A 26,930-nucleotide genomic window follows, 5' to 3' on the forward strand; every position below is an offset into this window, starting at 1 on the left:
TTGACTGACAAGACTCTCATCATATATTCCCTACTATAGTGTCTATGTAGAATTGCAGATACTTTCAATTTTAACCCTAACTCGCAACTTTTTTTTCAACATTGACCTATACTTGTTAAGTAAGTCCGTAGGTCTCCTACTCTTAATGTCATTAGTGTCAACACGTACAACAATACCACATTTTGTGCCCTTAACAAAAAGATATCTGTTCTACAATGTCAACTGTTGCCCCTGGCAGACATACCCTGGTCTTATTCCACCTATCCTTTTTAAACAATATATTTCCCATTTCTCTGACAATTGAGTCACCGACAATACCTAGTTCCTGTGGGACCAGTGCATTCTGTTTTTAAGATTGCCACTGTGTTGCCTGATGCACAAGAGTGAGCTCTGGCATTGAATTCGGCAGCCGAGAGCTTGATGGGTACCCCATTTTAATTTGTTCACGGGCATCTACCCTACCTCTCATAGATGCGCATCAGAATGCTGAGTTGGCACTCAATTTCTTCAAACTTTCTGCACCTAACACACAAAGATATTCTCCTTGGCTAGATCACGTCCTGTTCCAGAAAGATCCACATACATTTCACAAATTGCACATTATTTTAGACTGTGATGCATTGGAGAATCGCCCTCTTCAATTCTCCCCCCGAGTCACTGCACTCCCGCTACTTTGTGCCTGTTGCTTTGCTGTTCTGGTCTGGGGCATGATTTCTGTTTAACTTCAATTTAATTGACTGACAATGAAAATTAATAAACTTAATAAATTTAATTAATCAACTGACAATGCTACACTAAGCTAAAAAGATTCCTAAATGCAGTGATATGTATTACGCTATCAAGTATGATCTAATATAGTATAACAATGGCGGGAAAGTTTCGAATGGATTAAGTACTAACTGTTCATTAAGTTCATTAAAAGTTCATTAAGTTCATTAAAAGTTCATTAAGTACTAACTGACAAAATCTCTAGATAAATTCAAAATAAACTAGGGAGCATGACTAGGATTATAAAACTACTTATAGAAAATAAATTAATATCACAATTAAGTCAAAAAACAGCAAAAATTTATCCGTTTGCTGGAGCTGAAAATTCTTTTCCCAAACGTGCAATATGATTGGCCCACAGACCTTAATCTGAGTTTTGATTAAAAAAAAAAAAAAAAATTTTTAATTAATAATAGAAAATAAATAAATAAAATTTTAAAAAATGTACGTTTGAGAGTACAGTATAGAATATATAAATATAAGTAATTGTAAATCACTGTCTTGGTATGTGAGGCTGATGGCGTTATAAGGACAGCATTACAAGAATGCAAGTATTCATGGATATCTATTTATTAAGTTTAATTTAATTTAATTAATTAACTGACAAAATCTCTAGATAAATTCAAAATAAACTAGGGAGCATGACTAGGACTATAAAAAAATTAACTAATTAAATTTTTTTTTAAACTGTTAAAATTAATTTTTACCCGATGTTTACTAATAGCTATTGGTTGACTAATTCAAGATCTATTATGCACATAATTACTACAGGCAAAATATTAACAAGTAAGAAATGTATAATCAAAGAAATTAAAGGTAGATTACACTCATGCAGGCCGAAGTGCTGATTATTTCACCAACTTCCATTTCTTAATAAACATCCACACCATGCCACTAAAAGAATATTTAAGATCCAGGTTTTTTTTGTTTGTCTAAAAAAAGAAAAAAATATATCTTGCTTTGAATTGGCCTAAAAATTTACATTTTCTGCTTCCCATTTTTTCGATTTTATAAACTTGATTAAAAGGACATTTTGGAGATACAATGATGTTTTTATAAGGATGCTTTGGACAGTTCATTTAACAATCATATACTTTATTGATTGAGTGATTTACCATGACCAACATTAAGCCTTTCTCAAAGTTACACAAAAAATGGTTAGATAAGGAACATCTGAGTTGAGCATGCTGATAGTACATTTTGGCCTAGCTCCATGTGCCAGCAATGGGAAACCAGATGACAGAATACTCTGTAATTCATTTGGGCTAAGAGGCTAGTCACCAACACAAACACAATAATCCAACATGTAAACGTGCAGAACTACATCATTGGCTTTGTAGAGTATAATATCTACATATCTTACATGGTGGGGTTGCTACAGAAGTTGGGACAGTCTTAAGATAATAAACAAATAAAAATTTCAAATTTCAATGGTAACTAGCAAATATGACTCTTTCCTTCACTAATCAGCTGTCTCTAATCATGCATTTGAATCTAACTTAATTTCTAATTTATATTTAAATTTACAAGCATTATATATTACATTGCATTCCCTCTTTATTTGTAACTCTCCAGTAGGTGCATTAATTTCTTTTGAGGATCATTCACACACTTAAAAAAAGTAACCCACTTTACAATCTCAAAAATCAGAACAGCAAGAAATAATTTGAATTTACTCACTTTTAATACCATTTTCAGCATGTTTTGAACACAACTGAAAATCCATCTTTTATGTCAAAAACATTTTTTAAATTAAAATTTTAAAATACTTCCCCTGCCCTCAGAGCACTTTAGCCATGCACCTGGTCCACTGTTTATTACAGCCTATATTTCAATGTTACTTTACTGTTGCTATGGCTAGTGTCACTGAGAACTAACTGAAAAGTCTGCATGCTTCAATCATTAGACATGAGAGATATAGCTAATTTTAAATTCTCATTTTGCAATAACTGCATTAATTAGGCTTAAAAAAGCATGTTATTTTTTATTTTGTTATGGCCAACTTTCTTCAATAACAAAACAATAAGGAAGGAAAACTAAAACTCACACTGACATCACTAACAGATATTGTAATTTTTAAATTAAGTTGTTTTGATGAACTTTTACTACCAATATGCCTGGTAGATGGATAATCAGTGCTCAGACTGGAATTTTATTCTCTTCCTAGCTGTCTTAGCTGTACATCCAATTCCAGTAATTTTTAATCCTCTGTTAACTAAACATTTGATCCATTTCTATATGATTCTTTTTTTCCAAAAGGATGCTGCTTCTCATCTTAAAAAAAAAAAAAAAAAAAAAAAATCCCTTTCTGTTATTTTCACCTCATCCAACATCCAATTTAGTAAAAAAAAAAATGTGTTGACATTTATAATCTCTTGTAGATTTCTCATTACAGAGACATTCATTTAAAAATTCAAAATTGTATGTTTTTATTAACACTTGCTTCAGACTTTGTGAATTCTTATGTTTTTTGCTCCTTGCTTGATTCCTCTTATGGTACAAAGGGTACTAGGAAAGTTTTGCAATACAGCTTTGTTTATTTAATTTTTTCAAAGTAATTTCCTCTACATTCAATACACCTCTCCATCCTCCGAAACCAATCTTTAAACCAGTTCTGCCAAGTTTCACTAGGGAGTAAAGCACACTCGTTGTCCCAAGCCCGTAGAAGGTCCTCATCACTGGAAAACCGCCTCCCTTTTAGCTTCATTTTCACATGCGGGAACAGTGCAAAGTCGCAGGGAGCAAGGTTTGGACTGTAGGGAGGGTGCTCGAGAAGTTTCAGTCCTGTCGAGGTCAAATATTCGGTGCAGGCTTTGGCGTGGTGACCTGGAGCATTATCGTGATGGAGGTACCAGGTGTCCATTCTTGACTTTGGCCGCAGGTTCTTCATAGATCCAATGACTTTAGGCAGGCATTGTTCAGTATACCACTTAGCTGTGACTGTCTTCTGCGTGTCCAAAACGACACGTTCCACAATTCCACTTGATTTGAAAAATACAGCTATCATTTTCTTCTTTACAGATCGGGATTTTCTGACAATTACGGGTGTGTCGTCATCATCAAAGACCCAAACTTTGTTTTGAGCCTTGGTCGGCAGATCGTAATAGTACAGCCAAGTCTCGTCACCTGTCACGATGTTGTTCACATACCGAGATTGTCCCTTATCAAACTTTTTTAACATCTCCCGGCACCAAGTCACACGTCGTGTCATCTGCTCTTCAGTCAGTTGATGCGGCACCCAGAGAGAACAAAGTTTCTTCACGTGCAAATGATCTTGCAGAATTGAACGAATTGCTGGTGCATTTAGGCCGAAAGTATCCTCTATCTGTTGGTAGGTCACTCGCCTGTTTTTGTCAAGCATTTTCCTCACAGCAGTAACGTTTTCCTCCGTAACTGACGTTCGTGGCCTTCCCGGCCTCTCAGAATCCTCCAGAGTGAAATTTCCCTTTTGGAATTCTCTATACCACCTGAATATCGTTGTACGATGTGGACAATCATCATCTAGTGCAAGAGTCATTTCTTCTAAGCACTGGTCTATGGTTAAACCACGCACGAAATTATACCGCAAAACTGTCCTTATCTCATTTCGTGACCACGATGCCATCGCAAGCACTTTACACTCTCACTACTAATGAATAACTGAGCCCATCGACTTGGCGCGGCGGCTACTATGCACGTATGAACATGTCTCAACATGCAGCAACAAGCAGCTTCCTGTGATTCATTGTTGCATCATATTGCAAAACTTTCCTAGTACCCTTGTATTTAGGGGAATCTGTTTAACTTTATTCTCCCAGCACTGTTAAACAAACAGTTTTAATGTGTGTGGTAAGATGCTTTCTAAGTCTATTTTAGTTGGTGTTTCATAAATAATTCCTTTCTTCCCTGCTTTTTCTTCAGCTCTAATTCTCTATTCTTGGTTTAAAAGATTCCACTTTCTGATGCAGATGACTTCACGATCTGGTCCATCTCACAAAATCCAAATAAAGTCATACTATATAAATTTATCTATTTCATATACCAAGAACTGTTTCTCCAAATTTCATGTTCAGACGTATGCAGAAAATGCTGCATATCTTTCAATCAATCAATCACTCACTCACTCACTCACTCACTCACACACACACACACACACACACACACACACACACACACACACACACACACACACACACACACACACACACACACACACACACACACCTTTATGATTTTTTTTTTTTACATATTTCTTGACTTAGTCATTTTTATTAAAATTTTGTCCACAAAGATGGAACTAACAATCAAACAAAAATGGCTCTTTAATTTTCAATCTAAAAAACTTAGTTTATCCATTATGACTTTTATAACAAATTCAGTAACTGTCAAATCAACAATTTACAGTTATTGAATTTTGAAGTATACACTGTTTTCTCACTACTTTCTTTTATTATATGTTTTTCTGAAATTTGGTCTACAGCAGCATGTAATCTCAAACTTACATACACTCACCGTTGAATATGTAATATGTTAAAAAAATAGGCTAATCTAAAGGCTGGTTGATCATACTGAATCTTATAAACATTTTCAAAATGTTTGCCAAATTTCAATTCCCACCTATATCAGGTTTAATTCAGGTTATTTAATTCATTCTTAAAAATGTATGATTATTATAATTGGCTTGCCCTATCATTCAGTGTCTCTAAAATTAATCATCAGCCTAACACAGATCCTGATATGTTTAATTATGAATCAGGATATAAGAATGAAATTAACAATAAAATAAGAGATAAACCATTATTAATATTTTTAAGGGGGGTAGAACGTATTAAGACTTACATATGGTTGTACATACAAATAAAAAGATAGAGATGGAAATTTTAAAAGATTCATTCACTTTGATGAACATTTTATAGTGGTCTTGCTATTTTTCAGGCTCGTGTAATTTTGTTATTTTTCTTTCTATAGTTTCCTACATTTTCATCTTGTTAGAAATTAATTTGCCAATTTATCTGCTGTTTGTAATATGACTTTGACAAAGCCCTTCTAGCTTGTGTGTTTCCCGGGATAATGTAAGTTAAATGTTTCCTATATTCATTGCAATTACTTACAATGAATTGATAATCATTTATTTATAAATAATTTTAAAGGCTCAAGTGGATGGATTGAGAAATTTATGAAGTGAAATGATATTGCCTGCAAGAGTGAGTTTGTAAAAATGGAAGTGGAGCTATTGAGAATTGGAAAGAATTCCTGCCTTGTCTTCTGCATGGGTATTAGATTGGGGATATTTTAATTACACATGAGGAATGACAGTTCTATAATTTGCTATCAGACAAAATATTATCTATCATGGTGTAGGAGGAAAAAAAACCAGTGATAGGTACAAAGATAATTTCTGCAACCCCTCCCTTATTTTTCAGTGGAAATTTGATGACAAAAGTTAATTTTACCATCAAATTTCTATGTGGGGATGAACCTCCTGCTGGAGGGTCCATCCCCACATACAGTTATACCCAAGTACAGCCAGCTCCTTGTTTCCTCATCACTATTCTTGAATACTATGCCATTTTGCTTTCCACAAATTCAAAAGAAACTTAAAGTTAAAACCTTTGGTGACTGAAAAATTTGCAAAACCAAAGTGTTTTAAGATTTAAGATTAATAATGCCAATATGACAAAACTTATTGAATTAGCGACAGAGAGAGCACTACTGTTTGTTCATCAGAGGTATTAGACCATAGTTTTACAACTACATGTTTGCTTTTTTTTTTTTTTTTTTTAATATTCAGTACCACAATCTTGTCTTTGTTATCAATAAAATGTAGCGTATGTGGAGATTAGGTTCATAGAATATCATATTTTCTTTCCAGATTTCACCATAAGAAATTTGCATATTTGAAATCATCTGCATTACTATAACAATGCACTGTTTGATATATTGTAATTTTACTAAAATTCTATTCAGTTCATTTTTAATTCCATTCATAATACCATGCTTTATGCACTGTAATTCAATGATTATAATAACCAATGAATTATTTTTTCCCTAATATAACCAGGTAGACATTTGTATAAAATCTGAATACAAGTTTTTTTTTTCAATTTGAAGTACAAAAAATCTTACCCACGTTAAAATGAGAAATTTCTTCTCCTTCTATGTATTTTGTAGTCAGCCGAATTTCTTAGAATTTATGACCACAGCATAATTAAAGCAGCTGAAATTGTATTGGTGGGGGATAATCTTTAATTTATTGCACAGACCACAAAACTTTTGCAATAATAAACAAACTGAAGATATGATGTTATTTAATTTTTAAAGCAAAATATTACCAGCAAATTCTGAATCTTGAGGTTCTGTTCCTTGGGCAATACATCTTATATCCTCTGATCCTTCTGATGTGGGTGGTGAAGTCATGTCCATGGAGTCAGATGTAGGATGAAGCATCCAACTAGACAGCCTAGATCCAGAGGTGGAAATGTCAGACATATGTGGAGAATTCATTAAGGACAGGGAATTCAGAGTTCGGTTGTTCCATGAATTTACTGATAAGATGTTATTATTTCCATTTGGAGAAAGTGTATGGTTCACATCACTGGAAGAAAGTAAACTACTTCTTTGTGCCACAGAGCCTAATGAAGAATAAAAAAAAAATGTGTACTTATTTATAATTACTGAGATCAATTCTTAAGGTATAATTATATCACACATCATTCTGATACAAAAGAAAGACAAAAAATATAAAATAAACATATAATTTAAAAGGCATGTTATATAAAAATACACTCAGAGGCTAATGAAATATGGGCACTCACCATAATGGAAAATTAATGTCAAGCATAAAATAAAAGCATTCACAACATGCTAACAGTATTTTTTGACTGGTAATGTACTGAAAAAGAGTACACTGTGATCTGTCAGAAAACAAAAGAGAAGAACTAATACAAAACCTCAAAGATTTTCCCCCCTCCCCACAACATATCTGGTGAGCTGTTCTAGAGGTGCTGGAAAGAAGATATACATGAAGTAGAATGAGAAAAGGATAACCAGCCAATGTAGGCAATGTGGTTGTTGTTATTGTTATTTGGTTTTTAGAAGCATTAGCAACTAAGGTCATATTGCTCCGGGGATATGCAGTGGTCATTCCCTGACCTTTCCACATCCTCCATATTTGGTGGTCATGGGCCTCGAACCCTTGTCTAATCAAGAAGCGTGTGCTACGCACTGCTGCCCCTGCCCACCTGGCTACGGAGGCGGCAGGCAATGTGGTGGAAAATGTTTGGAAAATTATGTTCTGCTGATTACTTTAGTCATAGCGAGGCTGCATATATGGTTTACTGTATATTACTTCTGTACAAATCATGAGTAAATATACACATTTTTCGAGCTGAAAAACACAAATAATTCACAGGGAAAATGTTCCCAGCACTCTCATTCACCATTAACCGTGACCTGTGTGGTACCAGGAACATTGCAACTGAACAGTCAGTGATGTGCTGGTCTGATGAATTATGTTTTCTTTGGCACTATGTCAGCAGTTCATACAGCATACAGAAAATATGGCATGACATAATGAAACTAATAGGCATGATAGAGGCAATGGTATCCTGGTGTTTTGGGAGTCTTTGGATCCTCTGATACATGTGCAGCAATTCCTAACAGCTTGGAACTATTTAAATGCTGCTGAGAATTAAGCATGAAGATCAATGTTTCTATTTGCAAACAGAATTTTTTAACAGAAAAATGCATCACGCTGTTGTGCCAGATAGATATGGCTTGTAAAGCATTAGACATTCTCCTGGCCATCAACTACCTAGATCTCAATTACTTTGAACATTTATAGGATGAAATTAAACTGGATCACCCCTGACCGCTGTGGTGCAAATGAGAACATCATGCAAATGCTGGTTTGTAAACTTGTGACATACAAACTGTTATCCAGGTCTGGGAATATCTAACACATCATCATTTGGTAGTATTGTGGTACTAATTTTGATGATGTTACATAACTTCTAACAGAAAGAATATAACATTAATTTGATAAATCTAAAGTATATGAACAATACAAAACCTTCTGAAAGCATATCTTGAATAAGAAACTTGGTCTTCTCTCATAGAAAATATGAAATAATAACAAAACCAGAAACCAATGATAATTATATCAACATGTCAAACATGCAATAAAGGGTGATATGACAGACACTGTTTTGTAATACACCATATTACATGTAGTATATTAAGAAGGCTTAGAGAATTTATTATTATTTTTTCTCTAAGGTTGTTATTCATGGTTCGTTTGCCTATATTGCTGGAGTGGAGGAAAAAACAGAATTTCTGTGTGTGTGTGTGTGTGTGTGGAGGAGGGGGGGGGGACTGTTTAATCTTTTCCGGAGCCTGACTAATTCAGTGTTTGGTGTGGATTACACAGTTCCAGGATGTGAAAAGTCAATAAAAAATTCATATAATTTTGATTGGATTCAAACTCAGGCTTCAAACTGCAAGAGTAGCTCATGATGATGGAATTTTTCTAGAAGGATAAGGAGGTGATTATCCCCTTGTATAAGGCAATGGTCAGGCAACACCTTGAGTACTGCGTACAGGTCTGGAAGCCTCATTTTAGGAAGGATGTTGAGTTGCTAGAATGAGATCCTTAAAAAAAAAAAAAGAACCAGCATTATTCAGTGTTGCTCTCAAGAACTGAATCAGTATTTAAATTTGTCGTTACTGCCTAGAAATAATAGTCCATTTCTGTGGTGATAAAATACACAAGACAAACTACCTCTTCTGAATAAACTGGCTTTGAAATATTTAAGTGCACAAACTTCATCAGTTGAAAGTGAAAGAATATTTAATACTGGTGGTAATTTGTATGAACTGCAAGAAATAGGCTATGTCCTAAAAATGAGGAAACTGAGATGTTTTTGCATTACAATTTAAGAGTATTCAATTCTGATTACTCTGCATGAAACTACTTTTATTTTGTTTTTTCCTTTACACTGCGTTAAAAAAGGTGATAAATTTGATTAAAATACCTGTTAAGTTGCATTTTTTTTACTGTATTCTCTGAACTAATAAAATTAAATTGGCTATAACAGCAGCCAAACTCAGAAAATGTTTACTTAATCCATTTCAGTTTATCAAAGCTATTTGATGAATCTCTTGGCAGTGATTAACTTACTTAAATTTAGCAGGAAATGGCTGATTAATAAAACCGATTAATCAGTGCATCCTTAGTCCCAACATAAGGTTATGTTCTCTGTGGATCAAACTGACACTTGTAGGTCCACTATGAAGATTCAAAATGGGGAGAAGTCCATTCCAGGAAGTAAATGTCTAAATTAGGAATTATGGTCACAACGAAGAAGTCATGCTTCCTGAAGTCTGAACAGTCCCAACAGCAGAGCAGTTAATAGTAAAGGGAAATACCTCAATCAGTCTTCACATTCTCCTTGGAACCACAGTAACACCATAGCAACACAATACCCATCAAGGAAGTAACCACAATGTCATCCATCAGACTCATTGTGGTGGTCTAACCCTCCACTGGAGCCCTAATTTCTACAAAACAAGCCTGCCTGAAAAGTGTCAGCGGTCTCCTCAATGACTGCTCTGTATCACCTTCACCTGTTAGTGGAAGAGGCATCTGGAGGATGTATTGTGAGGTTCCTTAGAAGATGTAGTGTTAACACGGTAGACTCCAAGAAACTGAGAATAATTTATGGAGAGGACTCTACCACTCCATCTATAACAGATTTATCAATAAAAGCCTCAAGTAAAGAGAATAATAAAAATGTCTTCAATTTCTGACATGATTTGAACACAAACCTCCTCAAATGAGGGACAAGTAACAACCCCCCCATACTGCCATAAATGACTGCTCATGCATGGAAATAAAGTTTTGACACTTGGCTGAAAGTATATTCATTTTCATGGTTCAGCTGCAAGGACATTTTCTACATTAATGTATAGCCTTTGTGTTTCTTGTAACAGGCAATAACCATCATGTTCAGCCTACCAGAGTAGTTTGTTCTATGAGATTTGAAGTCACGATTCTATAATACACATTTTTAGAGTGACAAGAAATGGAGAGGTCGTCTGAATAGAAGTAGGTCAACTGTGTTTGGGAGCGTCTGTTATATGGCTTATTTGTCATATGGGGATGTGACACTCAAAACCAATCTTTGTGGTACTTTTTCCCAAATAAAATGCTGTGACAGAGTATTCTGACAACAGACTTGAAATGACTGATATTGCACAAAGTTTTCAATGAGTGCAAAAAAAGGTTGCCATGCAGGCAAAGATTATAAAGATCTCGAAGAATCCTAAAGAAGTATTAAATGCTTTCTCAATATCCACAGAAGCCATTAAAAGATGTTTGTTTCTAATGAATGCATTGCATATTTCAGATTTTGTCTTAATTATGAAATCCATGGAGGATATGTTTTTATGGAAACCATATCAAGTACTGCTCATCAAATTCCACATTTAAATAAACCAAATCAGAGTTATGAATTATTTTGTGAAGGCAGCTGGAAACAGTGACAGGTTGAAAATTCCATAGATTTGAGCAGCCTTTCCCAGGTTTTGGCAAAGAACTAGTGAATAATGAATAATGTCAAGAACTAGCATAGGTATTTTCCTTAAATATTCAGTTGTTAAAAATACATCAGTGCTGCGAGGATCTCTCATTAAAATGTTGCACAATATTAAGTAAAAAATTCCATCATGCACAAGAAAATGAAAAACTAATTATAACCGTGTCTAATATGTATTTAAATTAATTTTATGCCAGCTAACTAAGTTTTTGCTCTTTTGTGTTCCAACAGTATGTAGCTTTTATAGAAATTTTGGCAAATGCTTTTCCTAGGGCACCAGCAACATCTAAGGGAGAATACATTCTTTTTTTTCATTCCAAGTAAGTTGTCTGATCTTTTTCTATACTTGAATAAGAATCTAGTACAGAAATCTTTTTTGGCTCATCTTTCAACTTGATGGGCTTTTATCCTAAGCTTCTTTTTAATTCATGAAGTTGGAAGTAATCTCCAATGAAATCTGTTTTTCAGGGAATGCCTGAAAAACAGATTTCAGGGTTTTTTTTTTTTTTTTTCCTTTTATATTCTCTTCATTTTATCAGTAGTTGATAAATATCTGGGTGTAATAGTTTGAAGACAAGATAGCAATACTTGCAGTTAGGAGTGAAGGGGGAAATGTATTAAGTGACACTATCTGCATGCTACTGTTGAACAAGATTTTCAACAAGAGAGCAGAGCAATTTACTTTGTCTAATCAACTTGAGGGAATTTCCATTTCTTGCACTTAAGTGACATGTAGTACGCCTGAGGTAAAGACTACAAATTACTTTTATATAAATCGAAGGACCAACCTGTGTTATTTAAATTACTGGAAAGTGAGCACTGCCAAGAGGATCTAGGACTGTCCATTCTAAGTTAGATCTAGAATAGGTTAGTAAATGGGTAGATCTGTTATTGAGGTTACACTCTAGTAGGAAAGCATTAAATGTGTATAAGAATCACTATTAAATACAGTCAGATATTTTGTATCAAGCAATGTTTCTATCAGTCTTTTTTTTTGTCCATCCAATTTTGCTGAGCCTTGATTAAAATTTCCTGAAATACATGAATGAATGCAAAGCCAATTGTTAAATGTAAAGTTACATCTTCAGAGTGAGACTGGAGAGAGATTTGTCTATATAAGATTTTTGAATTTATCAAGTGGCCACACCACACTACAAGAGATGAGAATGCATTTATTGCATTCTCATCTATTTAAGAAGGGTGTAAAGTTTTTCACTGAAGGAAATGTCTGTTCTTTAAGTTTCCTGCAGACATATGCCTTCAGGGTTAAAATGGCTAATTAAATCGCTACAGTTCTACTGAATAATTTTATGTATTATTTAAGTTTAACTGAGAAATCAGGATTGTCTTTTTTTTTTTTTTAGGAAATACTGGTTGTTCTGTATCCACAATCCTCTGAATGAATCCCTAGAATTTATTTTGTATTGCTGCTTTTGTCATCAAAGTATATTTGCATTATGGAATAGAAGCAAACAGATGGTGTAACTGTGAACAGAAATAAAATGATCATTTTAGTGATAATTAGATTATTGATTAATAACGATAACTTCATTTTTTAAAAAGCTTGTTTGTTTGTTTGTTTTAGGGTTTTATGGCGCATTAGCATCTAAGGCTATAATGCGCCAAGTCAATTTTTTAAAAAGCAACAATTTGTTTAATGACTCTGTAATGTTAAAATTCCATGCACAAAATAAATTTAAATTCGACGTACAAATTAAATTCAATATTCAAGAACTATAAACTAATTGAGAGTGGATTTCCTAAGGAAAATGTGCTAACCTATATTTTACCAAATGGAAGGGGCCTGCCAAATGTAAGAGTATAATATGGAAAAAGCACACAAGTATTTAGCCTGAATCCACATCACTGAACACCAGTTGACATTCTTGTATATCAGTAACCTTGAAGTGGTAAAATAACTTAATTTAAGACTGGCTCAAGTAAGAATCCTAAACTGAGCTGAGAGGAGTTCCTTGAGGTGGGATGAAGCCAGCAGATAAGATTTCAGAACACTGTACATCAAAACATATAGGAAATGAATTTTGAATATATTTTAATATAAGTGATTATATTGGCTTATTTTGCCACCAAATTTTGAAGCTTTGAAAATATTTTTAAATGAAATTTTTTCTTGATCAAATACATATCAAAATAAATTCCTATGTGCTGCTGCTTTCAAAAAATATTTTTTCCAAAAATGTAATTTAATACACTTATATTATAAAATAGCAAATGCTATGCTGACCTTTTCAAAATTATGAAAAGTTGGTATTTCTCCATCCTCCTTTTTGATTTTAACTGCCTAGTAAATACAATGGCGTTAATATTCAGGATAGAATACGAGTGGAAAAAAAAAAAACCAACAACAAGAACAAAAAAAAAAAAAAAAAAACCTCATATTAGCCCGAGAAGAATTATCTCACCTACCCATGTGTATTACATCTTCAGTTTGCTTGTTTTCTGGACAAAAAACTAGTTTTCAAGAAGAAAAAACTCGCTTCAGACTGACAAACTCGGCCACAGAGGCAGTAAAAGACCATAGAAGTTCTTTGCGCCATTGGCAGAATTTGAACCAGGGCCTTTCCCACCAGGTGTGGGGAGGAATGTGATTATAACCACTCCACTCTACTACATGTGAAGACAGAATATAACAGTAAAATAAACTTTGTCTTGATATTGAACTAATTTCAAACAGATGGCATCACTGAAAGAGATCAGTAAGCCTGCTAAGACAGATGCGCTGGCCCCCTCAGCAGATGGCAGGCAGTCTCAAGTTTAAGCAGTTGAAATCATATTGTCCAAAAACAAAGAAGAGGATGAGAAGGAAGTCCTACCTTTGTAATTTGATCCTTTCTTCCTTTGGGCAGCACAATATGACTTCATAATCAACATGAAACAATTTCACAAATGAAGCACACAAAAGAAGTTTGCACAATGTAACCATATATGCTACCATTAGTGAGGAGGGAAAGGAATAATTAGCATATTCACTGGATTAAAACATTTATAATCGAGCTTTAAACTTCTGTAGTTGTGGTGGCCGTAATGAGCGTAAATAAAATTTTGTTGAATTTTTAATAGAAAACCAAAGTTCAAACTTACCTTAAAAGAGTACTCTGAATTACAAGTAGTTAGGCAGTTGTTATTTGATTTTTAGGAGCATTAGCAACTAAGGCCATATTGCTCCAAGGATATGTGGTGGTCATTCCCTGACCTTACTGTATCCTCTGTATTTGGTGGTCACAGGCTCGAACCCTGGTGTAATCATGAAGGGTGTGCTACGCACTGTTGCTCTTGCCCATGGAGGCACCTAGATAGGCAGTGTCATGGCAGAAAGACAAAATATTTTGTCACTGGAGATAATTTAAAGTCTTCCCCCATACTTGGTTACAAGTTACAATAGGTGTGAAGCTATTTAAAGTTCCTTTCCTCTTAAAAGAAATTTTCTGATGGCATCTCATGCTGCATTGGTGAGATTCCTTCACTCATTTTCAATTCATTTTTAATCATTCCTTATTTAAGTTTATTTTTTTTAACTAAAAAAAAAAATCATTTATCAATCATGATTTTCAAAAAGAATTTATCTTTATCACACACTTTCACGTTAACACTATATTTTGTTTGTAATTTTTACTTCCATCACCTACTGGGCTTTTCAACACAGTTTTTGTTTATAAGATGAAAAATTTCAGAAATAATGGGCTCAATTACAGAATTGTGGAGGAATCCTGCCACCTTTCATCGCATACTAAACAGTTAACCTCTAGCAAAATTCATACAAAAACAGAAGATTTGCAAGGAAAGGTATATAGTAGTAGTGGCATGTGATGCAAGAAAGCAAGTGTATGAGCTTATGCAGCATCAGCCAAAAAAAAAATCTCACCACTCCCTCCAAATGCCTGTCCAGTTCCTCCTTAAATTTATTTAGCCTATCAACTTCCACGACAGATGGAAGTTTGTTCCAGCAATTAACCACCCGCTGGCTAAAGCCAAATTTCCACACATCTATAATATATCTGTCTTTTCTTAATTTGAATTTATGCCCCCTTAGGTTCATAATCTGAACAAGTGGAAGGATCCCATCAGAATTCAGCGTGCTAAACCCATTCAAGGCCTTATACACCTCAATCAGATCACCGTGCAGGTGCCTAGTCTCCAGCCACTGCAATTTGCAGAACTTAAGCCTCTCTTGGTAAGAGGATCCCTTCATTCCCTTCACCAATCTTGTTGCCCTTCTCTGTACACGCTCAAGCAAATCTACATCCTTCCTAAAATGAGGCCTCCAGATCTGTACGCAGTACTCAAGGTGTGGCCTGACCATTGCCTTATACAGAGGGACAATCACCTCCTTTTCCTTGCTAGCAAAATTCCTATATATCATTGACAAAATCCCATGACCTGCCCTGGCAACCTGTCTGCATTGCTGAGAAAACTTCATATCTGACTGCACAATTACTCCCAGGTCTTTTTCATTTTCTACCATCTTAAGTGTAGTAGCACACAGTTGGAGTGGCGCCTCCGTAGCCAGGTGGGAAGGAGCAGCAGTGCGCAGCACACGCTTCTTGATTAGACCGGGGTTCGAGCCCGTCACCACCAAATACGGAGGATGCGGAAAGGTCAAGGAATAACCACCGCATATCCCGGAGCAATATGGCCTTAGTTGCTAATGCTCCTAAAAACCAACCAAAACAAACAAAAAAAACAAACAAACAAAACACACAGTTGGTACGTTTCTCTGGAGTTACTTCTACCCATATGCAGTACTTTGCATTTGTCAAGGTAAAATTTCAGTTGTCACTTCTTAGCCCATCAGCCCAAATTATCTAGATCCTGTTGCAGTAACATACTGCCATTACTGTCATTAACAACCCTGCCAATCTTTGTATCATCTGCAAACTTCGACACTAAGCCTGATATACCTTCATCAATATCACTGATAAATATCCAAAAACAACAGTGGACTCAACACCGAACCCTGTGAGACTCCACTAATAACATTAGTCCACGAAGAGCAGCACCCATTAATTACCGCTCTCTGTCTTTTCCCACTCAACCATCCTTTTATCCATTGTAGCAACTTACCCTTAATACCATTCTGCTCCAATTTGTACAATAGTCTTACATGTGCAACAGTGTCAAAAGCTTTCCTGAAATCCAAATATATGATATCAATATTATTTTTTGCAACCAGTTCCTTTGTAACCACATCATAATATCTTATCAAATTTGTTAGACAAGACTTTCCCTTAACAAACCCATGCTGTGTCTGAATTATTGCTGCAGTCTTGTCTAGATGATCCTGCAATGCATCTTTAACCAGTGACTCCATTATTTTACTCGGAACAGAAGTTAAACTAACTGGTCTGTAATTACTCTTGTCTCCCTTTGATCCCCCCCCCTTTGTGAATTGAGGAATACATTTGCACATCTCCAGTCCGTGGGGACCTTCCCTGAGTCCAAGGATGTTCTCATAATTATGGCTAAGGGTTTCCTTAGTTGCTTTGCTGCTTCTTTTAATATAACTGGATAGATCCCTTCCACCCCAGGTGCCTTTCTTATGTTTAACTTCAACAATTTCTCCTCCATTTGCTCTCAGTTATTAGAAAATCATTAAGTCGTCATCATCATCATCAGCCATTTTCAATCCACTGCAGGATGAAGGCCTCTCCAGCAACTTTCCAGTTCCTTCTGTTTTGAGCACTGGCTATCCATTTACTACCCACAAACTCATGAATTTCATCTATCCATCTCCGCCTTTGTCTTCCAGGTTTTCTTCTAGCTCCTCTTGGATACCATTCTGTTATTTTTTTAGTACATCTGTCATCATGTCTTCGAGCTATGTGTCCTGCCCAAGACCATTTTAGTTCTTTAGTTTTGATAAGAATGCCCTTTACTTGAGTTTGCTGCCTAATCCATGTGTTTCTCTTCTTATCTAACAGTCTGATTCCCAATATAATTCGTTCCATTCTTCGCTGTGTAGTTCTCAGCTTCTCTTCCATACGTCATGGTGGGGAGTATACATTGGTTCATTATTTTACGTTTCAGAAAAACTGGGATATTGCTCTTCAGTATGTGACTATATTTCCTGAATGCTATCCATCCAAAATTTATTCTTCTCTTGACTTCCAGCCATTTATCATTATTTCAGCTAATTACTTGTCCCAGATAAGTATATGACTCCAACTTTTCAATTACTGCTCCTTCAATCATTATTTCCCTTTCTGTGGCATACTTGTTCATCATTACTTTTGTTTTAGCCATATTCATCTTTAGTCCAAAATCCTTACTAACTGTGCATAATAGGAGGGAGTATATGATGAGAGCCTTGTCGATCAATTCGGTCCTGGAAAGATTGTGCAAGGCTCAAGGGGTAGAATTTTTTTCAGCCTGGAATGTACTTGTTAACAGAAGAGAGCCTTGTCGATCAATTCGGCCCTGGAAAGATTGTGCAAGGCTCAAGGGGTAGAATTTTTTTCAGCCTGGAATGTACTTGTTAACAGGAGAGATTGCTCCTACAGGGATGGGATACACTTAAATAGAAAGGGTGCAAGAATATTTGCTGATGCTATCGAGGCAGTGTTAGGTAGGTCGGAAAACTGCTAGCTTGGGGGGAGACATAGACTAATGGATTAACAGTAGCCACTGGCAGAGGTGAAAGAGATTCTTGCACTGCTTCTATTGGAATGAGCAGAAGCCTGAAAAACAAGATGCAGGATATTTCAGAGACTGCTGGAAGTCATTGCGGTACAAGTAAACACATGGGTTGTGTTAGTGTAGCTAAGAATAGAAACAGGTGCACGTATACTTGCGTGTACACCGATGCTAGGAGTTTAGTAAATAAATTTGATGAATTTGAGGTATTGCTCAAAACATCAAAGGCAGATATTGTTGGGATATCAGAGACGTGGTGTCACACAGATATAAGGAATGCAGAACTGGAATTTGGGGAGTACAATGTGTATAGAAAGGATAGACAGGGGAGGAGGGGTTATGCTATTAGTTAAAAAACACAAAATTCAAGGAAAGGAAGCCAGTTGACATTGATGGACAGGGCAGTGTCGAGTCAGTTTGGTGTGACATAAGCATAGGTAAATCAAAATTGAGAGTAGGAGTGTGCTATAGGCCTAATGACTCTGATGAGTATAATAAGATACTGTACAGGGAAATAGAATGGGCCAGTAAATCAGAGAGTCTTATAATGGGGGATTTTAATTTCCCAGATATTGACCGGAATTTGTGGGTTGGTCACTCACACACTAGCAAGGCTTTTGTGAATTTATTGGATTGTTTTCTACACCAGCATGTTCGGGAGGCAACTAGAGGGAGTAATACTCTTGATCTGATTATCAGTAGTGATTCTTCATGCATTAGGAATCTGCAGATAAAGGAACCACTGGGTGGCAGTGATCACAGTGTGCTGAAGTGGGATTTACTCAAGGAGGTAACTACCATCAGAGGTAAAGGGAAGGGTTTTTGCTTTCGTAAAGGCGACTATGATGGTCTGAGACAGTATTTAAATTCTATACAGTGGGACCAACTGATGATGTTACCAACAGCAAATTCAAAATGGGAAGCATTCAAGGAACTAATCTTCGAAGCTACCAGGCTTTACATACCAACCAAGAAATACTGTTCAAGGTTCAGGCCTAAATGGTTGTCAGATGAACTAATGAGACATATGGCAGAGAAGAAAAATGCATGGGATACATACAAATTAATGAGTGACATGGAAGCCTATGATAGATATAAGTTGGTCTGTAACCAAGTCACAAAGGAGATTAGGCAGGCAAAGGCAGATTATGAGAAATCCTTGGCAAAGGATGCAAAGAAAAACAGAAAAGAGTTCTTTACCTATTTAAACTCAAGAAGGAAAGGGTTGAATCAGATTGGTCCACTGGATGTTGATGGTTCAACAGTTGAGGATCCAGCTCAGGTGGCTAACAATCTAAATGAGTATTTTGCATCTACATTCACACATGAGGAGTTATTCAGGAAGGGGAATGTCGTAGGTGAAGTAAACATTGGCAGTGAGCTAGATGATTTTCTAATAACTGAGAGGAAAGTGGAGGAGAAATTGTTGAGGATAAACATAAAAAAGGCACCCGGGGTGGATGGGATCTATCCAGTTATATTAAAGGAGGCAGCAAAGGAAGTAAGCAAACCCCTAGCCATAATTATTAGAGCTTCTTTGGACTCAGGGGAGGTACCCATGGACTGGAGATGTGCAAATGTAACCCCAATTCACAAAGAAGGATCAAAGGCTGACACAAGTAATTATAGACCTGTTAGTTTAACTTCGGTTCCAGGAAAATTAATGGAGGCACTGGTTAAAGAAGCACTGCAGGATCATCTGGACAAGAATTCAGATATAGCTCAGACACAGCATGGTTTTGTTAAGGGCAGGTCTTGTCTGACCAATTTGATTGGATACTATGATGTAGTCACAAAAGAACTGGATGCAGGGAATAACTTTGATATTATATATTTGGATCTTAGAAAGGCTTTTGATACTGTTGCGCATGGAAGACTGCTGCACAAATTGGAGAAGTGTGGCATTGGAGCCAAATTGCTGCTATGGATAAAAGGATGGTTGAGTGGCAGAAGACAGAGAGTGGTAATCATTGGACACTGCTCAACGTGGACTAATGTTATTAGTGGAGTTCCTCAGGGTTCAGTGTTGGGTCCATTGTTGTTTTCTGTATTTATAAATGATATTGATGATGGTGTATCAGGCTTAATGTCCAAGTTTGCAGACGATATCAAGGTTGGCAGGGTTGTTAAGGACACTACTGATACTATGCTGCTGCAACAGGATCTGGAAAGGTTGAGCAGATGGGCTGAGAGGTGGCAAATGAAGTTTAACATTGACAAATGTAAAGTACTACATATGGGAAACAGTAACCCCAGAGCAACGTATCAACTCTGTGGTACTATGCTGACAGTGGTAGAGAATGAAAAGGACCTGGGGGGCAATTGTGCAGGCAGATATGAAGTTCTCTGAGCAGTGCAGACGAGCTGCAAGAGTAGCTCATGGTGTCTTGTCAATGATATACAGGAATTTTTCTAGCAGGGACAGGGATGTGATTATTCCCTTGTATAAGGCATTGGTCAGGCCACACCTTGAGTACTGTATACAGGTCTGGAGGCCTCATTTCAAGAAGGATGTAGAGCTGCTGGAACGAGTACAGAGAAGGGCAACAAGATTAGTGAATGGAACAAAGGGTTGCTCTTACGAAGAAAGGCTTAAGTTTTGCAAATTACAGAGCCTGGAGACTAGGCATCGGCGAGGTGATCTGATATAGGTGTATAAGGCTTTGAATGGCTTGAGCATGCTCAATGCCGATGGGATTCTTCCTCTTGCTCAGAATAATCACCTGAGAGGGCATAAATTCAAACTGAGGAAGGACGGATGTCGGATAGATGTGCTGAAATTTGCCTTTAGCCAGCGGGCAGTTGGTTTGTGGAATAGACTCCCATCGCTTGTTGTTGAAGTTGATAGCCTAAAGCAATTTAAGGCTCAGCTGGACAGGTATTTCGAACGAACGGAGGGGTGAAATGGGAGTAGTGTTTTTTTTTTTTTTTTTTTGGCTGATGCTGAATAAGCTTGCTTTCTTGCATCATATGCCTCTACTAATGCTAATGCTAATGCTAATAACTGATTAAGATTTTCCTGTAACTCTTTTGGATCGTGGCTTTTGACCACAATGTCATCTGTAAATCGTAAATGGTTTAGGTACTCTCCGTTCACATTGCCTCCTTTCTGTGACCAGTCTAATCTGAAAGCTTCCTCAAGGGCAGCAGTAAACAGCTTCGGAGATAGTGTCTCCTTTTCGAACTCCTTTCTCAATTTTAAATTTGCTACTGTCTTTGTCTAGTCTAATAAAGGAGGTAGCACTCTCATATATTTTCTTCAAAATCATAATATATGGAGTATTTATGCCTTGTCTTTCCAGTGCCCAAAACATTGCCTTATGCTGTATGGAGTCAAATGCCTTTTCATAATCCACAAATGCCAGGCATAATGGTGTTTTATATTCATTTGCTTTCTCCATTAGCTGTGAGATTACATGAGGTGATCCATAGTTGAGAATCCTGTCCTAAAGCCAGCTTGCTCTTTCGGTTGATTCCCATTAAGTATTCTTTCTAATCTGTTAGTAATGACCCTTGTGAACAACTTGTAGATGTGGGATAACAAGCTAATTGGTCTATAATTTCCAATTTCTGATTTATCTCCTTTCTTATGCAGCAAAACTATGATTGCATTATTCCACTGCTTAGGGGTCACACCTTTTCTAATGCACTTTGTGAAGAGCCTTGCCAATTTTTGTGTCATATCTCTTCCTCCCAATTTTAACAACTCTACAGTAACTTCATCTTCCCCCGGGGCTTTCTGATTCTTCATTTTCTTCAATGCATGTTCTACCTCATCAGGAAGAATATCGGGTATGTCGTATGTGTTGCTACTTTGCAATCCATCTTCCCCATTGCTGGCATCATTCCCCTGCTCCTTATATAATTCTCTATAGTAGTCTTCTGCTATTTGAATTATGCCTTCTCTGCTGTTTATAAGTAAACCATCGCTATTCTTCAGTTGCAGTATCATTTGTCTTTCTGTATTACTGCTCATGGCTGCTGATTTAAATCCTTTGTTTTCCCTTAATGCTTGTTCTACTTTTCTTGTGTTAAATCTTCTTATGTCCTCTCTGAGTCTCTTTCTAATGGCTTTGCATAACTCAGTATACTCAATTTTCTCCCTGTCAGTGTTTTTCTTGCTTTTCATTTGTCGTCTTCGGTTCATCATGACAAGTGTTTCTTGACTAATTTTTTCTTCTTTGGATTTCTTTTTCCCTATAGGTTTCTTGGGCTTTATCACTTTCAGAAAGTTGTAATATTCCTTGTTGATATCTTGGTCCTGAGCAGTCTGCAGAAGCTGAAACTTGTTCTTAAGTTCCAGTACATACTGCTTTTTCTCCTCTTCTGTTATCTCAAAGACCTTTGTATTATTTACTGGAGTCAGTTTTTTCCTTTCCTACATCTATATCAAGTGTACATCTTACCATTCTGTGATCACTTCCAACGTTTACCTTATTCAGGGCGGTAACATCATTCACAATATATCTTCTGTTAATGAGGATGAAGTCGATTTCATTAGTAGTTAATCCATTTGGACTCTTCCATGTCCACTTTCTGTTCACCCTTTTCTTGAAGAAAATGTTCATTACTGACAGTCCTTGAGATTCTGCAAATTCCACAAGTCTTTCACCTCTTTCATTTCTTTCACCAATTCCAAAATTTCCTTTCTGTGCTGTTTTGTCTTTTTCCAAACTTAGCATTAAAGTCCCCCATAATAATAGTGTAGTGGGTTTTCTGCTCATCTAGAAGGCTCTCAATTTCGGTGTACATTTCTTCAACCTCTTCATCATCATGGCTCGATGTTGGTGCATAAATCATTATAATCTTTAGCTTGTACCTCTTAGAAATCTTGAGTATTAGTCTTGACACCCTTGGTGATGTACTTTTAAATTCCAAAATGTTGTTTTTAAAATCTTTATCGACCAGAAACCCAAATCCACCTCCACTCCTTTCACTGTTTCCATTGATATCTGTTTCACTGTTTCCATTGGTGTACAGCAGATTTCCACTTGATAGACTTATAAGTGATTAATTTCTTCTTCTTGTTTCAGCTGAAACAAGAAGAAGAAATCATTAAGTACCCTGCTACAATTTGATAATCTTCTGCCATTTTCAAACCTTAATAACTCCTCATGTGTGAATGTAGATGCAAAATACTCATTCAGTTTGTTTGCTATCTGAGCAGGATCAGCAACAGTCGAACCATCGATATCAAGTGGACCAATCAGATTCATCCCCTTCCTTTTAGATTTTATATAAGTAAAGAAATCCTTGTTATTTTTCTTAGCATATTTTGCAAAAGATTTCTCGTAATCTGCCTTCGCCTGCCTAACCTCCTTATTACAGACTAGCTTATATCTGTTATAGGCTTCTGAGTCGCTTGATAATTTATATGAATCCCATGCATTTTTCTTCTGTGTCACGAGTCCCATTAGTTCATTTGATAACCATTTAGGCCTAAACCTGAACAATATGTCTTAATAGGTATGAAACTTTTAGTAGCATCCACAATTAATTCCTTGAATGCTTCCCACTTAGAATTTACTGTTGGTAACATCATCAGTTGATCCCACTGTACAGAATTTAATAACTGTCTGAGACCACTGTACTCACCTTTATGGAAGCAAAAACCCTTTCCTTTACCCCTGATGGTAATTATATCTTTAAGTAAATCCCACATCAGTACACTGTGATCACTGCCACCTAGTGGTTCCTTTATCTGCAAATTCGTAATATACGAATGATCACTGCTGATAACCAGATCAAGAGTATTACCCTCTCTGGTTACTTCTCGAACATGCTGCTGCAGAAAACAATCATCCAATAAATCCCCAAATGTCTTACTAGCCCACTCTATTTCTCTATACAATTGTTCACTGTACTCATTCGAGTCATTAAGCCTATAACACACTCCTACTCGTATTTTTGCTTTCGCAGTACTTGTGTCACACCAAACTGACTCAACAGTGCACTGCTCATCTATATCAACTGGATGCAACTCTTTTGATTTTATGTTTTTCTTAATTAACAGCATAACACCTCCTCCCTTCCTATCCTGTCTATTCTTTCTGCACACATTTTACTCCCCAAATTCCAGTTCTGCATTCCTTATATATGTGTGACACCACATCTCTGCGATCCCAACAATATCCGCCTTTGATGTCTTGACCAACACTTCAAATTCATCAAATTTATTTACTATACTTCTAGCATTGGTATACATGTACCTATCCTTATTATTAGTTACCCTAACACATCCCATATACCCACCTGTTTCATGATGACTGCCATCAGTCCCTGAAACCCCCAACACCCCTCACTCCAGGTCACTACTTATTCTAATAGAAGTTGTGCAAGGATCACCTTCACCTCTGCCTGCGGCTACTGTTAAACTATTAGTCCTTGTATCCCCCCCAAGCTATCAGTTTTCCGACCCACCTAACACTGCCTCGATAGCATCAGCAAATATTCTTGCACCCTTTCTATTTAAGTGTATCCCATCCCTGTAGAAGCAGTCTCTCCTGTTAACAAGTACAGTCCAGGCTGAAAAAAATTCTATCCCTTGAGCCTTGCACATTCCCTCCATGGCCGAACTGATTGACAAGGCTCTCATCATGTATTCGTTCCTATCGGGCAGAATTGCAGCCCATCCCTGTAGAAGCAGTCTCTCCTGTTAACAAGTACAGTCCAGGCTGAAAAAAATTCTATCCCTTGAGCCTTGCACATTCCCTCCATGGCCGAACTGATTGACAAGGCTCTCATCATGTATTCGTTCCTATCGTGTCTCATCATGTATTCGTTCCTATCGGGCAGAATTGCAGACACTTTCAAATTTAACCCTGACTCACGACTTTTTTGCAACATTGACCTGTACTTGTTAAGTAAATCTGCAGATCTCCTACTCTTAATGTCATTGGTGTCAACATGTACAACAATATCACCTTTTGTGCCCTTAAAAGATGATATATGCTTTACAACGTCATCAGCTTTTGCCCCTGGCAGACATACCCTGACAATATATTTTACACAATATATTCCCCATCTCCCTGACAATAGAGTCACCAACAATAACTAGTTCTTTTGGGACCAGCGCATTCTGCCTTGGAGATTGCTGCTGTGTTGCCTGATGCCTAGGAGTGAGCTCTGACGTTGAGTTGGGCAGCTGAGAGCCTGACAGGCCCCTAATATTAATTTCTTCGAGGGCATCTACCCTACACCTCAAGCTCTCATAGACGCCCAGTAGAACGCTCAGTTGGTGCCTAATTTTTAGACACTCTCTGCACCTGGCACACACACAAAGACATCTTCCTTGGCTAGATAATGTTCTGTTCCACAGAGTTCGGCAAACATTTCACAAGTTGCACATTTTTTTAGGCTGTGATGCATTGGAGAATTTCCTCCTTTAGTTCTCTCCCAAGTCACAGCACTCCTGCCACTCTGTGCCCGTTGCTTTGCTGCTCTAGTCCGGGGCATGATATTTTAAATTAATAAGATCAATAAATTTAATTAATTAATTGTCAACACTATGCTATCTAATAGAATCCTAAATGCAGTGATGCGTATTACGTTATATAATTATACTTAGAGCTGCCTACTACTCTATACAAAAACAATGGCTGCAAGATTCGAACGAAATAGCAGTTTTACGTATATTAAGTAGTAATCTACAAAAACTCTTTATCTAAATTAAAAATAAAAATAACCAGTGTAACGATAACTATAAGACTATGTATAAAGTACAATATGAAATAACAATTAGGTAAATAAAAAGGCAAACACTTATCACTTTTTCGGAGCCTGTAATTCACAGCTGTAATTTTTAAAGAGTCAGTGCCCTCTCTGGAAGGTTGTTATCTTACTCTAAAATTCAGAGTGGGGAGGGACTGATGACATCTTATCAGTTTCTGCTCTAGTGATAAAGGATTAACAAAGAACAATTTATATTTGGCACACCATCAAGGCAAGTCTTGGTGATAGCATCACGACTAGAAGGATTAAGACCTTCTAGTCGTGATGTGAGAGCACTGTTTTTTTTTTCTTTTTTTTTTTTTAAATCCTACTATAAAATGTAAATTCTTTCAATTAAAATGACGCATTACTCAAATTTTTAAATGTGTTATAATTGAAGGAACACAATGGTTCCTTCAGTTAACAACTCATTACACATTGATAAAAATCATATATTACTGTTTTTACCTGGCCTTCTGGAATTATCCACAGATTTTTTTGTTTCTCCATGGCACCTTGAAGTAGGACTTTTACTTTTTCCTTTTGAGCTGTATGTGTCCCTGCTGACTACTGCAGAATATGTAGAATGATGTCCACCATTACCATTATTACTTGATAGTAGATTTTCTATTGAAGAATGTTGTGCCATGGGCCACGTGCTATTTGCTAAACCATGAAGAGCAAATGTTTCAGTTTGCCGAACTATATCTGATAAAGGCTCATCTAAAAAGAGAGAGAGAGGGAAAAAAAACCTTGCTATATACAATATAACTAAAAAAATATTTTATAACCTGAGTGCAATTCAGTATAGTAAAGATAAGTGATAAAATTCAGTATAGTAAAGATATGATAAAATTAATTATACTTCATTATTCCGTAAAGTTTTTATTTTGAATGAATGAATAAATGAAGTTAGCTCATTTTGTTAAACTTCCCTGTTAAAACTTCTCTTCAATTTCACAGTTTTATTTGTTCGATTATGTATCAATGAATTAAATAAGATTATGCAGCTAATGTGAGAATGTGCAAGACTTGACTCTGTTGTACTTAAAAAAATTAATGGATTTTTTTAAATTGAACTTTATTTTCTACAACTTACCTTTATTTTGATAATCAAACACACTACACTATGTTGAGATCATAATTTAGATACTTTAATTGTAATGTACAGTTAATTACTTACACATTAGAATATTGTATACATATAGGAATGCTATGGTTACTTCA

The 26,930-nt window shown here is 36.3% G+C and overlaps 1 protein-coding gene across 1 annotated transcript in view; it reads right to left on the reverse strand.

Annotated features, from left to right (window-relative positions):
• The window catches only part of Tmem131 (Transmembrane protein 131), a 448,968-nt gene that overhangs the window by 17,534 nt on the left and 404,504 nt on the right, over window positions 1–26,930 (reverse strand). The window contains exons 31-32 of the mRNA XM_090388275.1: window positions 26,172–26,426; window positions 7,080–7,379 (exon numbers count right to left, since the gene is read on the reverse strand). Coding sequence (XP_090244401.1) covers window positions 7,080–7,379; window positions 26,172–26,426 — 555 coding nt within the window. The remainder of the gene's footprint in view (window positions 1–7,079; window positions 7,380–26,171; window positions 26,427–26,930) is intronic.

The sequence above is a fragment of the Mastigoproctus giganteus genome, chromosome 2, assembly GCF_048544385.1.
Source record: "Mastigoproctus giganteus isolate SK-2022 chromosome 2, ASM4854438v1, whole genome shotgun sequence".
NCBI lineage: Eukaryota > Metazoa > Arthropoda > Arachnida > Uropygi > Thelyphonidae > Mastigoproctus > Mastigoproctus giganteus.